Raw genomic sequence first — 17,602 nt, 5'->3', positions numbered from 1 at the left:
AATTACATGACAAAACAGTTAGATCTATAAATAATTTGAACTGAACTTAAACGTATTATTTACATAGCGAACACATGCAAACAAAACACCGTTGCCACATTTAAAAGTCACTCGGATCGGCGTCACTGGGCACATGAACATTGTTCTTATTTAAAAACACGATTGCGTCGACCAGATCACTGGCGAGTCTATTTCTTAGTTTATTGATGAGCAATCCAGTGGTTGAGAATATGCGCTCAGATGGCATAGAAGTTGCAGGTACATATAGAACACTCCTAGCAACATACGCGACTTTCGGAAATTCGCTCTCGTGACGTTTCCACCAGTCAAGAGGTTTAGCGGTTGGCTCCATTTTCACAAGCAAATATCTCTGAAGTTCGTCAGAATTCTCTTGCTCGGTTAGAGGTTGAGTAAATTATTTTCTAAAAGCTTTTTTGATCGGACAACGTGATTTTAACCATACGATCTTTTTTGTTTTTCACACCAAGTCGGCACTTCCTTTACTTATTTAATCTTTTATCATGTTAAATGTAATTCGAGTTATTAGATCAAGACGGGTCGGTGTTTTAATTGCCATACGGTCTTATTTGTTTTTTTACACCAAGTCGGCTTTTCCTTTACTCATTTAATCTTTGATAATTTTAAATGTAATTCGAGTCATTGGATCAAGTGCAGGTCGGTGTTTTGATTGCCGATGCGATTAGAACCTATCATAATTTTGACACAAAGTGACTGTCTTTGTTAGGCAATTAGCGGGATTTATGACCGGTATACTGTCATCACCATAGCGACGAATTATCCGGACTAAACATTATGACACGAGGAACGACTTTTTGTACAATGTTTGAAGCAAATTTCACGAATACTAAGTCTTTGAAATTACTCGATTTTTTTATTTTTTTCTTCCGAATATTCGATTCGGAAAATAGTATCCGAATATTCGGTCCGGGACCGAATATTCGGATATTCGGATATTCGTTGACATCCCTAGTTGTTATCTAATTATATTCATATAAAGCCACATTGTATGAGCAAACATACCGGTTAGCATATGTACAAACATATAATGCCCCCTTCGAAGAAGAGGGTGTATATTGCTTTGCTCATGTCGGTCGGTCGGTCCGTCCGTCCGTCCACCAGGTGGTTGTCAGACGATAACTCAAGAACGCTTGGGCCTAGGATCATAAAACTTCATAGGTACATTGATCATGACTTGCAGATGACCCCTACTGATTTTGAGGTCACTAGGTAAAAGGTCAAGGTCACGGTGACCCGAAATAGTAAAATGGTTTCCGGATGATAACTCAAGAACGCATACGCCTAGGATCATGAAACTTCATGGGTAGATTGATCATGACTCGCAGATGACCCCTATTAATTTTGAGGTCACTAGGTCAAAGGTCAAGGTCACGGTGACCCGAAATAGTAAAATGGTTTCCGGATGATAACTCAAGAACGCATATGCCTAGGATCATGAAACTTCATGGGTAGATTGATCATGACTCGCAGATGACCCCTATTGATTTTGAGGTCACTAGGTCAAAGGTCAAGGTCACGGTGACCCGAAATAGTAAAATGATTTTCGGATGATTATTCAAGAACGCATATGCCTAGGATCACGAAAATTTATAGGTAGATTGATCATGACTCGCAGATGACCCCTTATAATTTTCAGGTCACTAGGTCAAAGGTCAAGGTCACGGTGACCCGAAATAGTAAAATGATTTTCGGATGATAACTCAAGAACGCATATGCCTAGGATCATGAAACTTCATAGGTAGATTGATCATGACTCGCAGATGACCCCTATTGATTTTGATTTCACAAGGTCAAAGGTCAAGGTCACGGTGACCCGAAATAGTAAAATGATTTTCGGATGATAACTCAAGAACGCGTTTGCCTAGGATCATGACACTTCATAGGTACATTGATCGTGACTCGCAGATGACCCCTATTGATTTTCAGGTCACTAGGTCAAAGGTCAATGTCACAGTGACAAAAAACGTATTCACACAATGGCAGCCAGTTCAACGGACAGCCCATATTTTGTAGGGCAATACTAAGGACGGTTAGCTGCAATACCCATAGCACCAAAATAGTTGACATATCGATACTATCTAGGCCTATAGGACATTCGATTTGTCCATAACATCTTCATTGTTCAACGAACACAAATAAACTTTTAATAGTTAGTCTAAAGTAATTAAATAAAGTTTGTCTATATAGCATGTTGATTTATGCAAAGACCTATAGATAACATGTTATCTATAGGTCTTTGATTTATGCCTTTTTGATTATTTAATACGATACCGAAACGAGGAATAATGACTATTTCTACACACTTATTTTACAGGGCATAATTACAACACAGATTGTACAAATCCTAATATCGTACGATAGACAAATAATCGGAAAATATACATAATTCACTTTAACACAAATTAAAATGTATAAGTATGAGAAATCCTTTTACAAAGGAATGACCAACTACGAACAATCTTATTGCTATTTCTGAACAGAAAAAATACGCAATATTCGGAGAACGTTTCCCCACAGTGGACTATGGACCCATTTCCAATGCATGAAAGCCATAGCCTCACATTATGATTTGAGCTATAACAACGCGACGGAATTTCATTAAATTTGCTAATTAAATAGCTTGATTCAAAAGTCTGCATTACGTATACAAGCCTTAATGACACTATTGTTTCGCGCAAGTATGGTGCCTGGTTTTCGGTGATGTAAGTCAAACCGTTTGTTATCATTCTGGACGCATTTTTCGGCATAGCTGTATAAGCCAGCTTTTCACCTTACCTGACCTTTGTTAGTGTCCTATAACATTCAAATAAAATTTCCCGCGGCTAGACACGAATGAATAGGAGGTTTTGGGGATTCCGATAATGACGTCACGTTTGCGCATGCTCAAATTTTGGCCGTCAAAACTGCGGCCATTCTGCTATTGTTTGCATTGATGAAGCGCACTTCATTTATTCAATTGGCTGATTTTGAACATACCACCAGAACATTGGAAACATGGACGCGTCTTTGTACTACTGCATGAAACAATTTTATCTCAAATGAAAAGGCTTGATAGATAGAACAGTGTTACACTCAACTCTCGACACCAATGCAGTTTGTGCGTGCACCTTTTATTGCCAGCGCCAGTATCAGGGTCACCTCGCGGCCAGTAATAATCGTATAATATAGACGCTATCGCGTGAACTAGGTGAAGTGTTTTGGGTTATCTCGAATACTTGTGGTATTCAAAGGGTCAATCTCAGCATGTTATCTCATTAACAGCTCCAGACCATTATTGTATTGCTGATAAGGGCTGAAGTCTATCTGACTCAAGAATCTGGCGTATAAACTGGACTGTGGAGTTTTCTTTTGACCAGAAATATGTTAAAAGAAAATATTCAGCGATATAATTATGGTATGTCAATACTAGATTCTTAATGTGTTTTCAACAATCAAATTATAAATAATACTTTTTATTAATTTAACAAGAATTATTCCACCATATTGACTAATTAAGCATGACCGCGATGATTCTCGATACTGTTAATAATCGACAAACCACTAAAACAGGTTTGTTCGAAGAACGCACGTATTTATATTTAAAATATGTATCGATACTTCTCGTGTGGCCGGTTGACTTAATGTTTTAATTTCACTTCCATTCTTCTTTTGGTTTTCTATTTTGTATCTATATGTTTATGACCAGCAATATGTTATAATGTAAAATAAGCATCGAAAACTCCGCGTAACATCCCGTACTGCGTGTGATGCAGCTAAGAACTGCACAGAAAAAGGCATTCGCTATCTTTGATTTTATTCATTGAACTCTTTACCTTTCACCAAATCCAACCACAATCAACGCCGTATATCTTTTTCGGTGTAGTTGTATTAAGCCAGCTTTTTACCTTACCTGACCTTTGTAAGTGTCCAATAAAATTCAAATAAAATTTCCCGCGGCTAGGTACGAATGAATACACTTCATTTATTCCATTGGCTGATTTGAGTATACCACCGGAACATTGGAAACATATCCGAGGATTGCTTGCGCAAAAGCGTTTATAGTTAAAGGCTATGTTCTCATATTTAGTACTTACTTCCATATTCCTGTCAACATGTAAAAGTATAAAGAGCAGTGGAAGCGAGGCCTCACTTCGATGCATTGCATTTAAACCCGCGAGGTATCGGGTAAATTCGCGGCCAGTATGTGAATGTCAGAGTTTATATACAGGTCATCACCGGAGTTCGCGGCCAGTAAAATAATCGTTATATAATAAAGACGCTATCCGTGAACTAGGTGACCTGGAATTTTCTTTAGACCAGAAATTTGTTAAATGAAGATATTCAGCAATATAATTATGGTAAGTCAATAGTAGATTCTTAATGTGTTTTCAACAATACCACGATAAATATTATTTTTGATTAATTTAACAATAATTATTCCACCATATTGACTAATGTATTAAGCATGAGCGCGATGATTGTCGATACTGTTAATAATCGAATCAAATAGCAATGCCCGACAAACCACTAAAATAGATTTGTTTGAAGAACGCGCCTATAAGTACGGATACTTCGTGTGTGGCCGGTTGACTCAAATGTTTTAATTTCACTTCCATTCTTCTTTCTGTTTTCTGTTTTGTATCTATAGGTTTATGACCAGCGATATGTAATAATGTAAAAAAAAGCCGCGAAAACCCCGCGCAACATCCCGTACTGCGTGTGATGCAGTTAAGAACTGCACAGAAAAAAGACATTAGTTTAAACCTATTAATTTTAGCTCGATTGCATCGACAGCCTAAGGCTCCCGAGTCCGTTTCCTGGGCCTACATGGTGTCTTTGGGGGAGATCTTTGGAACGCTCCCACGGTGGGGATCGAACCTGTGACCTTTCGGTCGCTAGGCGGACACCATATCCATTACACCACGGCGATCTATAAAAAAGTCATTCGCTATCATTGATTTGATTCGTTGAACTATCAACGCCGTTTATCTTTTTTAAAGATATTTCTTGTTTAAAGATATTTCTTGTTAAAACTATGTTGGTATCTGTAGTGAACCAGTCACTGGTAGTGTGATGCATGAAAAAGACGTTTTATCGAACTTAGACAAATATCTAGAACATTCGCATCACGCTATAAAAGGTGTGTGTGCATTCATACTGAATGTTCCACACCTTCGATAATCAGGGACTCTATTGTCTCGGTGAAGGTTCATCTAACATAGACTCTATTGTCTCGGTGAAGGTTCATCTAAAATAGACTAAAAAGCAAAATAACGTTATCAACAGCTTTGCATGCGTTTTTAACAGGTCGGGACAAAGATCCACCAATACAAATGAACGTTTATAAGTCTCCGGTTGGACATGTGTCTGTGAAAAAAGCTCATACGTATCATAGTTGAAGTCAGGGTCACAATCTGGATCGAAGATTTTGTCAAAATATTTATTTTAATTAAATAACCATGTTATATTGTTTATAACTCGTTACTTTCGCGCTACATATTCAGGGATGCTTTGTCGCGGATCAATACTCTTCGGTTTATTTACAGTAAAATGAATACTGGTCTTGCGGCGGGCATACAAAAAATGTTATCTTTTGTTTATTTCTGTATAAGATATTCCTCTTAAAATATCAGCTATAATTACCTCACTTATACATGCATCGTCATGTGTTAATGCCAAACCTTTGGGACAAAATGAGCCGCGTCGTGCGAAAATGGGTTTTAAGACATATGTGCCTAGCGCAGCTCCAGACCATCCAGCGCAGTTGAGCATTCCGGTCAGAAGCTACCCTGTCCCGTATAAATTCACGCACTTAGAGTGTACAGATTAAATTCTGAAGCTGAACTGCTCGGATATTGCCTTCGACCCATTCCCTAATACTGCGACTCAAATACGAGCATCTTACGTGCGTATCATTCGTGGGCAGCTTGAGTTACAAGATGTTATAGTCTGTGTTAGGTTTAAACCTTTGCTTTGTGTAAGCACATGTTGAGTGTTCATGTGTTTAACTACAGTGGTTGTTTCGAAAGTGTAGCTTTAATTATTTAATATAATTAAAAGCCTTATGCTATAGCGGTCATCAGAGATCCAGACCGCCTTGTGTATAGGCACAGATTGGTATGAAGCTACGCTGTCCGCTACAAGGGAAGCTGCTGACCAGACTTCGTGACCGTAGCTACCCTGGTATATATAGCATAAGACCCATTTTTCCATGACGTCGGTCATATTGACTTATTGCCGCTACAACACATAAATAATTGTCATAATAGATCCCTGAACTAGCTCAAACATGTGTTGTATTTTCATAGTAATTAGTGTTCAATAAATAAATAACGAATACACAATAGTCTAAATTTGCATGGTAATAATTGATTGAGCCTATATTTGGATATAACTCATATTGTGTCCTATTCTTGCAGTAACCGAAAATGTGAATATGCATACAATAGTTAGATGCTGATTAAATGCATTTAGAACATAAAGGTGGTGATTTAGAACACAAGCACGCCATGATTTAAATTTAAGATAGTAGTAAAGGCACGCGTACTATGCACTATTAATGTGACGGCTTTATATAAACTAGAGGATTGGCACGTCCGAAGCAGCCGCTGTGATTATTCTAAAATGTCATTTGGTCCTAAAGCGAAGGATTGCAAGGTGTAGGCTCATAGAACGCACAGGCGCTACTTCACACGATGACATCAGCAACGGAAGAAATAGAACGCTCGCTCGGCGGGACGTGGCTTCTAGAGCGTAGTGAAAACGTGACGGAATATCTGACTGAACTGGGTGAGCGCTTGAAATTCATATTGGAAAAAAAGTACAACAAATAATACCAGTATACAATATCAAGTTGAGTTATACTAAACAGTATGAAAAATGCAAACGCAGCACTTTTCAAACTTTCTTTAGAGGGTCGGATAATGCAAGGATACATAACTATCATTAATACGATTTTCTTGATATGTTGCTCGTTAACATGAAAGCTCATTTAAATAATTCTGCTATCGGATGCATGTTTATCACTATTATGATATCGTGATGTGTTTGTATTTCATGCAACATTTCGTTTCTCTCTGCGTATCGTATTAAAAGTAGGTTTGGATAAGTGATTCACAATAGGTTGGAGGGAGTTCAATCAATATTATTGAACGATGAAAAACGGGAACGAACTTCATTAGAAATCTAAAACCAATAAGCAACCATTTCAGCGGGAAATGGAAGTTAACTTATGTGAAACATATAACAACTAGTTGACCCTTCGAGCTAGATCGATGGTCTGAGTAGTATAAATACTACGTCGGCTGTCTTTCCTTTTTCATATTGATTTCATTGATATGCTGATTATTATTTTTTTACAATTTAAAGTTCCATCGATAGGCCGACAATAATCAATTTTCAAATGTGTATCCTGCACTCATTTGTGTTCCAATAAATTACCTCCTAGCATTATTTTTGTAACAGCCACGGGGACATAATCAGAATCTTTCATACCGGGGTATATGGTAAGATATCGGACGGTAGCTCTTAAGTATCTTGTTTCTGAATCAGACAGGAGTCGGAAACTATGTAAGGCGTTCGATGACTGAAGTTGAGTCAACGCAGACGATAAGCGTATTCGGTGACGTCATACGTCTAGAGATGAAGTGCGGTGACAAACAACACGTAAAACTTGAATTCCGATTGAACGAAGAATTTCAGATAGATGCCGGACAACCTAGTTTGGTATGTGAATTTAAAATATTGTTACAATTTTCTAGATTTAAACGATGCGCGATCAAATGCATTTAAAATAGAAATGGTGGCAGAACCAAGATCTTCGTTACAATGAATGTGTCTGCAAATTATCCGACACATTAACAATTTAAGTTTGTTTTACTGGATGTATCATTATGCGCTTATAGCACAATACTTCTATTTAACGCGCAAGCAACCATATCTTTAAAAGTTCTCCTGGCTACATGGCCCGACTCATTATCCAGTGGCCCGCGAATGAGTTCAGTCCATACTGAGAAAGTCGACATACTAGTTATTGTAATTATAGAACGCAATTAATATATAGTTCAAAGTATGTTATTTGTCATCTTTATCACACGTACCCCCACAGGCAAGGGCCTGTTGGGAGCACGGCGCCCTTGTGCTGACGGTGCGACGTCTGGGCTGTCGTCGCCTCCAGGTGATAGAACGGCGCCTGGTAGGCGACAGGCTGGTGCAGGTATGAAACGGGAATGAGGGTTGAACTTTAATTATAATCTAGAATTTTTTATATGCTAAATATCAGTGTTCGGTACAGTTTAATTTCAATAGTTGCCTACAAGTATATGTACGATCATTCGGAGTTTATTAACTAATTAAATTCTGATGTGGTCATACTGTCCTTTGTTTGTGTCCAGACGATGAGATGTAACAATGTCACGTGCACACGTGTAATGAGGAGAATGCAGACCACGTGAACAAGAAGTGACATCACTTATCAGATCATATAGACATGCTGTGCAGTTCGTGTACTGAACATCTGGTGCTTTTCCAGAAAATTAATTGTACATTTGATGAAATGAGAGGCATAAAACGTGACGATAATTTATATAATAGATGTATAATATTCACGTTGTTATGTTGAAAATTGTACAAATCATCAACAACAATAAACACAATAAGAAATAGAAATGACATTGGGAAACAGAGGTACGTTACTGGTACACAAACATGTCATGTTAAGATCTCTGTCATATTAAACACTATGTACAATTTAGAACTAAAGCTTTGTCACAGACGTGACGAAAACCCCCACATGCCGCATTGACACAGAATATTTTGCATGTTGTCTTCACAAAAAACAGCGGACACCATGCTCAATGTTTAAAACGCACTAAGTGACCCCGTGACCTGGTTTTTGACTCTGCATGGCCCATGTTTGAACTTGACCTACACATCATCCAAATACAACTTCTGACCAAGTGTGGTGAAGATCGGATGAAAACTACTTGAATTAGAGAGCAGACACCATGCTGAATGTGTAAAATGTACTAAGTGACCATGTGACCTAGTTTTTAACCCGGCATGAACCATATTCGAACTTGACCTAGACATCATCTAGATACAACTTCTGACCAAGTTTGGTTAAGATCTGATGCAAACTACTTTAATTAGAGAGCGGACACCATGCTCAATGTTTAAAACGCACTAAGTGACCCCCGTGACCTAGTTTTTGACCTGCCATGACCCATGTTCGAACTTGGCTTAGACATCATCTAGATACAACTTCTGACCAAGTTTGGTGAAGCTCTGATGACAATTACTTGAATTAGAGAGCAGACAACATGCTGAATGTTTAAAACGCACTGAGTGACCCTGTGACCTAGTTTTTGACCCCGCAATGCCCATGTTCGAACTTGACCTAGAAATCATGTAGATACAACTTCTGACAAAGTTTGGTGAAGATCGGATCAAAACTACTTGAATTTGAGAGCGGACACGGACGGACCGACCGACAGACCGACCGACCGACAGACAAGCTCACTCCTATATACCCCCCTAAACTTCGTTTAGTGGGTGTATAATAAGTATAAAATACAAGTAAAATTAAATTCCATTTGTTTCTTCCTAGTATTGTTATGATAACAACACGGAGTAATAACAATAAAGCAAAAATGCACTTTTAATTTTTTTAAATAAATAATCAACAACCACTCAGAATAAACATGTGATGTTCTTTAACAGGTGATACATTGTTATTCAAATCTAGAACTGTGTCACAGACACTGACGCTCCCACAACAATTGTTTGGACAAAGAAAAAAGATGCTTTATAGTCTGCAAAGGACAAAAAGACAAAGGGTAATAATTTTGCCAAAACTGTTGGAAGCCTAATATTGCTTCCTTTATAATCATTTAACTGTGAAAGTTTTGAGCTAGTTCCACCAAATACATGTAATTAGAGGAGTTGAAAACAAAAGCTTTGTCACATGTACGTACATACATTGAAACTGAGGGGTGATGAATGAAAAACACATGTATGCACGGACAGTTCATCCTTAAAACTTCCAAATCCGTGACTGGGTAAAGAAATACAAATGAAACATGTTTAGAAAATATTTTTTATCTTCAATATGTTTTATTAATTATCTTAAATTGCAACATGGCAATCCAAAAACTGCTATATCCCCAACCTGATCCTATTGGCCTTCAAGTGTTAACCTTGGCCTTGAGATGTCATGACTGTTTCATGCCTTCACAATACTGCTTCAATGTGATAAAGATTTCAAGCATGTTTCAAGAAAATAAGTTCAAAGGCTTCAGAGATATAATACAGAAAAGACAAAGGCTTCATAGATATAATACAGACAAGACAAAGGCTTCAGAGATATAATACAGACAAGACAAAGGCTTCAGAGATTTAATACAGACAAGACAAAGGCTTCAGAGATATAATACAGACAAAAAACGGACATAAACATATACAGACTCAATCATGCAACCTTCAAGTATGACCTTGGCCTTGAACTTGTGTTGACTTAACTGGTGTATGACTTCTGCACATGACTGCAGTTTTAAAAAGTTAATGCAAGTCCATTTTAGGCAAAGAACCCTTAAATGGTTTTAACAGTACAAGAGATATGAATGAAGAAGACACAAAATGGAAACTCAAGAATTTGACCTCATGGTGAATCATTGAGTTCCAGGTTGTAATAACCAAAAATATTTGAGCCAAATTTCCTGAAAATAAGAAAATTTTAGCTGACCCCAAACAGATGGGTGGAAAAAAGGCAATCTCGGAGCCAAATAATGAAGTGACAGACAGATAGCTGGGAAAAATGGCAATCTCAGAGCCTAGATAAAGAAGTGACAGTTCGATGGCTGGAAAAAGGCAATCCTGTAACCCCACTTTTGTGGAATGGGATTAATGAACACCATGACAAATTCAACATATTTGTATTTGGCTCTGATCAAGACTGGGATTATTTGCTCACAATTATAACAGTTGGTTCAATTACCTATAGATTAAGTTTACAGACGATTCTCTTCTTTATTTCCATGGATCATATTTGCTGAGATGGCTTAATTTTGCAAAACAGACATAACAAAATTTGTAATACATCTACATAAAACATGAAACAATCAGTAAACAGCAATGTAGATACATAAATTAATATAGTATTATATAGTACCAGTTTTGTTTGGATTGATAGTAAATGCAATTCAGAAACATACAGTTTAGATTCATCACTGGTCCGGGTTTATTTATGTGTGACAAATGTATTAATTTGTTGTAGCTATGATGGTACAGAAAATAATGGATACAAAAAGAAACATGGCAAAGCCATAAAAACATGTTTTCAATGTTAAAAACATAACATATAATTGTGTAATAATTATGCCATCTCTACTAAAGTCATCACCATTCAAACTCAAATTAATGAGCAGAAACTATTTTCAGAAACTATGTTTCTATTTCATCAACAGTGACCTTTACTTCTATCCATCTAGCCCAAATTATAATTTAAATGTCTAAATGAAAGCAACTTACAGTGCAATACCTCCATCTAAACCTAAGTTATATAGGGGAAACTGTTTTCCTTTCCCTAGTTACTGGTGACCTTGCGCTTTACCTGATATTGTGAATGGCCCAAATGCAAATCCAAGCTAGGTGTGCAGGTAAGACAGCAACACACAATTATTGTGTAATAACTCCTTACAACATAAAGTTATTAAGCAAAAACTGTGTTTTGTTGTTAGTAACAGTGACCTTGACCTGACTGCCTTATTATCTTAAATTAAGATCTCAATGTAAGCTACATACACCTACAAAACTAGAATGAAATACTTGAATCTAAACTTGAGCTCATGAGCAAAATTGTTTGTTCTTTTTTGTAAGTGACCTTGCCCTTGATAGTTCTAGACCCAAATACAATCCAAGGGATGAGGACAATTACAACGAGCGAGGCATGGTATAGGGGAGATAACCCTGTGTTATGGTTAGATTAGGGTTAGGGGTCGGGTTAGGGTTAAGGGATGGGTTAATGCTAACCCTAACCCAAACCCGACCCCTAAACCTAACCCTAACCCGCCCTTGCGCATTACAATACCATGCCTCGCTCGTTGTCGTTGTCCGCTTCCCACAATCCAAAGCTGAGTCTCCTTTTAAGCTTGCTCTGTTTCAAAAGTTTCAAACAGATAGCTTAATGAGAATTTAAGATATTAACTAAATAACCACATATTAGAAAGCAGACAATATTAAATTAGCAAATTTGGGATAAATCAATAAGTTCTTCAGGAGATATGGCTGAGTATTGAACTTTATTTTAAGGGCCAAACTTCTAAAAAGCTTTATGCAATCTGGCTTGTTATCCAACTTGACCAAGATATTATGCAAACAGACATTTTTAACTAGTTTCATGATGGAAAGTTTAAACTTGTTGAGATATTGAGAAGACAATGTTCATCTGGACACCGCCTGCCGCAGGTATTCCAATTATACACCACATGTTTATAACAGGCATGTAGAAACTATGAAACCATTGTGTTATCATCAACATATTATAATAAAGATGTTTTAAAAATGTGTTCATTTTTTATTCAAATGACCATAAAATAAGTTGATACAACCCAGCTTGTTTTTAAATAAACTTAACAGACAAAATATTAAGAAAAGTGTTTCACATAAGTAAGAGCAATATTTTAATACCTTACAATTGATAACAATGTTCAATCACATATTGCACTTATAGGATATGAAAAATATCAAATTAATTGTACAATTCATTTTCAAATACCAATACAATAAAAGAAATGCCAAATTGTGGGAAATGGCTTTGGCCGGAGAAAATTAAGCTAATACATTGTGTTCAGTGTACTAACAAACTTCTACATATATTGTAATGAGTTCCAGCAGATCCAAGTTTCATACTTTTTATGATACGCTATTGATTTAGATCCTTGAGGACGTTACAGCTGAGATAAATTGATAATTACAATAATTATAGATGCCTATCATAATTAAAGCTGTATTCCATTTAGAGACCTGATACATTAGTTTACATGTGTACTTTAATTTCTGGTTAACAAATTTAATAAAAATTTTACACACTAAACTCCTACCATATTTAAAACATTTTAAACAAACGCTGATGTAAATAATCAACAAACCAGTAACAAAGACAGAATAAGTTTAAGTAAATGAACACTTACACATGAACACATTCATATTCACTAGAGCTATGAAGATCACATACAGTGTGATCACCATGAAGGCTACAGACACAAATGAGATGTTGAACTACCATGGCCCACTATTACAGTCCTGGAAATATTTTTATTCAAAATAATAAATGGAACCTGTAAGCAAAGATGATGTGAAAATGAGTTTTATGCCATATCCGGTAAGAATAGCTCCAGACCAGCCTGTGCCATCGTGCAGTCAGGTAAGACCTACCCAGTCCACTTTAAAGTCATACAAACTTTCAGTCTCATAAGTGGATAGGAAAGCTCTTGACCAGCCTGTGCCATCGTGCAGGCTATTGTGGAGCTATGCTAGCCACATTTGACATAAGCCCCATTTTGCCATGACATGGGTGATATCACTGATTTGTTTGAATGTCATGATGATCTGTGGCACATTTACCACAACACTTAAACTAGGATTAAGGATGTACATAAATACTTATTTGCTGAGCTTTCTTCATTTTAGGTCATTAATTTTGTGTGGATTTAATAAATACAAAACATCAGATTGCACCTTTCGAACATCCATCCCATTACTTGCGGATGATCCCTAACTCTTCACAAGGACCACTTGCACACTATTGTGGAGCAGTTCTAGTCCATAAAGCTCCCAGGAGTGGTTGCCATGCCGATAGTCACCGGTGAAGCCAGCTCAGGCTCCAAAAACATCTCATCATCAGTATCCTCCTGTAAAGCAAGTGAAGCCACATATTTATATTGATATACATCTTCAGCAGAAGTTTTCTTGTTCATGTTGGATTTCATAGCTTTTTTTAAAACAAAACTGTTCATATAGTATGTAAGCTATTTAGTTATCTAGTATTTTTTCAATTTCAACAAGACCTGTGATTAATGCCCCCTATTGTGCTTTGAAGCCACACAGAAGCTAGTTTAGTGAATATTTATAAGTCCAAGGCCCATAACTTCGTCAAAAATCAATGGATCGGAAAAAAAAAACTCACACTTCATCTGTAGGTAATGTAGGTTGACACACTTACCAAAAATCAGCTCAATATCTGAAAGCGGTGTGTAAATAGTCTGGAAAAAGGAAATTTTCAAAGTCCTACGCCCATAACTTTGTCAAAAATCATTGGACCAAAATGAAACTCACACTTCATCTGTAAGTCATGTAGGTCAACTCACATACCAAAATGAACTAAATATATGCAAGAGTTTAGCAAATAAAACTCCGGAAAAAAGAAAATTTTGAAGTCCAAGTACCAGAACTTTGCCAAATATTAATGTTCCTGAATGCAATTCACACTTCATCTGTAGGTCAGGTAGGTAGACTCACATACCATAAATCAACTCAATATCTGAAAGCATTGTGTAAAAATGGTCATAATTGAAAAAAATAAGTCCAAGGCCTATAACTTCGCCAAAAATCAATGGAACAGAATGAAACTAACACTTCATCTGTAGGTAGACTCACATACTAAAACCAGCTCAATATCTGAAAGCTTTGTGTAAAAAAACTTCGGAAAACGGAATGCCGGCCGGACTGACAGATGGACAGACTAATGGACGGACAGTGCAACTGCTAATTGTCACCCTACCGGGTCATACAAAAATAACACAGGACACATACAATAGCGATAACAATATAAGCCAAGGATATGTACAAAATTTAATTTCATTATAACAGCTTTCTATTAATAATAAAGAAAACAGGTCCTTGGCCATAAACCCACCCACTCCATATGCTATTGAAAGGTCTGTCTGGATACAAGGTTATAAATGTATCATTTATCATAACAATAACTTGTAACAATAATTTGTTAGCAAAACATTAATTTGAATCAATTTTGCTTTTTTTGGTGACAGTGGCCATCCCCTGACCCATCCCAAACATAAACCCAAAGGGGTTGGGGGTCTCTTGGTACAAGGTATCTTCATGTGAAGTTTAATGAACATATCCAATATTGATGAGCTGTAACCTGTCTATATAACTTATATGTAAAATTTCAAACAGAAAAAAGGGCCTCAATAATTGAACATTTCAAATTACAGTTATTAAACTTGGCTTTTGGACAACACAGGGGCACGTACAATATCTCATCTTTCCTTTGAAAGAAACGAGCTCAAAATTATCTGTACAATGATATAAGCAATTCTGGACAAAAAATATCATTCTAATAACTAAGAATGTAGGTAATGATTTGAAGGGTACCTCTGCAGATGAGTCGTCTATGTTCATACTTTTGTCATACGCCCGATACTGCTCCTCAATGTAGTGTTTCGATCTGTAAGTTTAAGGCATTTATTACACATATGAATTCAATGCATTTTAATAAAGTAGCAAAGCTGCATGTATATCCAGAACAACAAGAGATGTGTTTTTCAGAAACACAATGTCCCCTTTTGTGCCGCTTTGAAGCCATATATTTGACCTTTGACCTTGAAGGATGACCTTGACCTTTAAACAATCAAAATGTGCAGCTCCATGATATACACATGCATGCCAAATATCAAGTTGCTATCTTCAATATTGCAAAAGTTATGACCAAGGTTAAAGTTTAGTGACAGACACACAGACACAGAGGCCAAAAACAATATACCCCCGATCTTTCGATCCGGGGGAATGAAAATTTCCAACAGTAAGGCTACCAAAGTCCTTAGGTCCCTCACATAAGACCAGAAAGGAACTCAACTGTTCTCAGCAGTTTAAGTGATGTTTCCCTAATCATTAATTTTGAGAAATCAGCTCAGATATGACCAAAACAAATGCTCTGGGCTAGTTTCATGAAAACTTGACAACATTTTCCAAGTGACCATGTTTTTTAGACTTGAACAATCTTTTCACTTTGACAACACATCTGAAGGACAAAACTTCTGTGCCAAGTTTCAAGAGGATAATGCAAAATGGGTCTTCTGCAGCATTCACAAGGTTTCGTTATAAACATTCATGGTAAAATGCCTAGTTCCTTGACTGCCATGTTTTGCGATGGTTTAGAACCATTTAAAAATTTTGGCAGTGATGGGTGCAGATCTTAAAGAAACAAACAAATTCGTTGAATTGATATCCCCGCCAAAATACTTCTGGACACAAAAGTTTTCTGGACGGATGGACAACGCCAACGTGCATCATCCTCTTATCCATATATATACTCATACCAAGTTTCAATGAAATCCGTCAAAGCAATTCCAAGATATGGCTCCGGACACACACAAAAAGCATTTTCTCAAGATACAAAGGGCCATAACTCCATTATTATCTAATGGTGTACAATGCCATTTGGCGTGCATCATCCTCTTATCCATATATATACTCATACCAAGTTTCAATGAAATCCGCTAAAGCACTTCCATGATGTGGCTCCGGACACAAAAGTGCCGGACGGACGGAAAGACAGACGGTCGGACAAAGCCAAAACAATATCCCTCCGCCTATGGCAGGGGATAACAAAGGGCAATAATTCTTATTTAACAAAATGAAGGGTTATGGTTCTTATGCATGGCTCTTCTCCTCATTGATATATATACATGTACACCCATGAAGTTTCAAGTTGAAATCTTGTATAGTTTTTTAGATCAAGCCCTTAAAAAATACATCATACATAAACAACAAAGGGAAACTTTTTTTAAGACATTTGTGGAAGACTGATGGACAAACTGACACAAACTGACGGACAAAATATTATATTGAAAACCCAAATATTTTGTCCCTCCACATTTTGCTGGGGATTAAAAGGTTCTGAGCAAGATTCTAAGAATTGTACTAAACATTTGACTTCTAGAGTGTTTACAAGGTTTCACAATAGCTTTATACAGAAAACTGCATATTTTTCCATGGAATGGAACCATTTTTTTAACTCAGCTGAAAAATTATAAAACAAAATAATCTCAGCAACTTTCATGGTAAATGGGTAAAAAAATGTTATTTCACATTTTTAACAAGCTTGTTCTTCCATCTGACTTATTGACCTAGTTTTGACATCACATGAACCAGCTGATATCATCTGGACAAATATTCATAAAGAAATAAGAGTTTTCACAAAGTTAATGTTAACAACACATAAGGATATAGCACAACAGATACCAGACAAGCTCACAAAAGTTCACAAAGGGGATGTTGAACTAGGTCAGCTACAAGAGGCCCATGAGGGCCTGAATCGCTCTACTGGCTGGAATCAATAGGGCTCAAGCCCTTGATAGTATGAACAATCTGAGTAAGTTTTAAATAAACTGACCCAAAATGGGAAATTTATCGCATAAACAAGAAGAAACGTAAAATTTAAACTTCAAATGGCTCCTTTTCAACAATAAGTTGGACAAATTGTCTTCACTCTCAATGGGGTTCTGGCCCTTGATGATATAAAACATCCGTTGAAGTTTCAAAAGGATAGAACTTCATATGTAAATAA

General features: G+C 36.8%; 2 protein-coding genes across 4 annotated transcripts in view; one reads left to right on the top strand and one right to left on the bottom strand.

The window, feature by feature from the left end:
- Positions 1–3,358: 3,358 nt before the first annotated feature.
- On the top strand, positions 3,359–8,622 carry LOC127865890 (fatty acid-binding protein 12-like). 3 transcript variants are annotated; one of them, XM_052405940.1, is made up of 4 exons: positions 3,359–3,433; positions 7,570–7,743; positions 8,126–8,233; positions 8,412–8,622. In XM_052405940.1, exons 1-4 carry the CDS (start codon positions 3,431–3,433, stop codon positions 8,469–8,471), a joined length of 345 nt encoding a protein of 114 aa, XP_052261900.1. In that variant the 5' UTR covers positions 3,359–3,430; the 3' UTR covers positions 8,472–8,622. The 3 variants fall into 3 exon arrangements, with proteins under 3 accessions (XP_052261900.1, XP_052261901.1, XP_052261899.1); XM_052405941.1 differs by lacking the exon at positions 3,359–3,433 and adding an exon at positions 6,496–6,807; XM_052405939.1 differs by lacking the exon at positions 3,359–3,433 and adding an exon at positions 6,497–6,807 and having other exon boundaries at positions 7,574–7,743.
- A 1,042-nt stretch (positions 8,623–9,664) lies between these two features.
- LOC127865874 (RNA polymerase I-specific transcription initiation factor RRN3-like) overlaps positions 9,665–17,602 on the bottom strand; it is a 45,880-nt gene continuing 37,942 nt past the window's right edge. Inside the window, exons 14-15 of the mRNA XM_052405903.1 lie at positions 15,409–15,481; positions 9,665–13,925 (exon numbers count right to left, since the gene is read on the bottom strand). Coding sequence (XP_052261863.1) covers positions 13,833–13,925; positions 15,409–15,481 — 166 coding nt within the window. The 3' untranslated portion in view covers positions 9,665–13,832. The remainder of the gene's footprint in view (positions 13,926–15,408; positions 15,482–17,602) is intronic.

This window comes from Dreissena polymorpha, chromosome 2 (assembly GCF_020536995.1).
Source record: "Dreissena polymorpha isolate Duluth1 chromosome 2, UMN_Dpol_1.0, whole genome shotgun sequence".
Taxonomy (NCBI): domain Eukaryota; kingdom Metazoa; phylum Mollusca; class Bivalvia; order Myida; family Dreissenidae; genus Dreissena; species Dreissena polymorpha.
This window is presented reverse-complemented; position numbering and strand designations above follow the sequence as displayed.

Excerpts from the sequence above, each read along its gene's own strand:
- LOC127865890 (XM_052405939.1), top strand. The coding sequence starts at position 6,714 with ATGACATCAGCAACGGAAGAAATAGAACGCTCGCTCGGCGGGACGTGG. Across the intron at positions 7,744-8,125 it reads ATGCCGGACAACCTAGTTTG|GCAAGGGCCTGTTGGGAGCA; the intron begins GTATGTGAATTT and ends GTACCCCCACAG. Across the intron at positions 8,234-8,411 it reads TAGGCGACAGGCTGGTGCAG|ACGATGAGATGTAACAATGT; the intron begins GTATGAAACGGG and ends GTTTGTGTCCAG.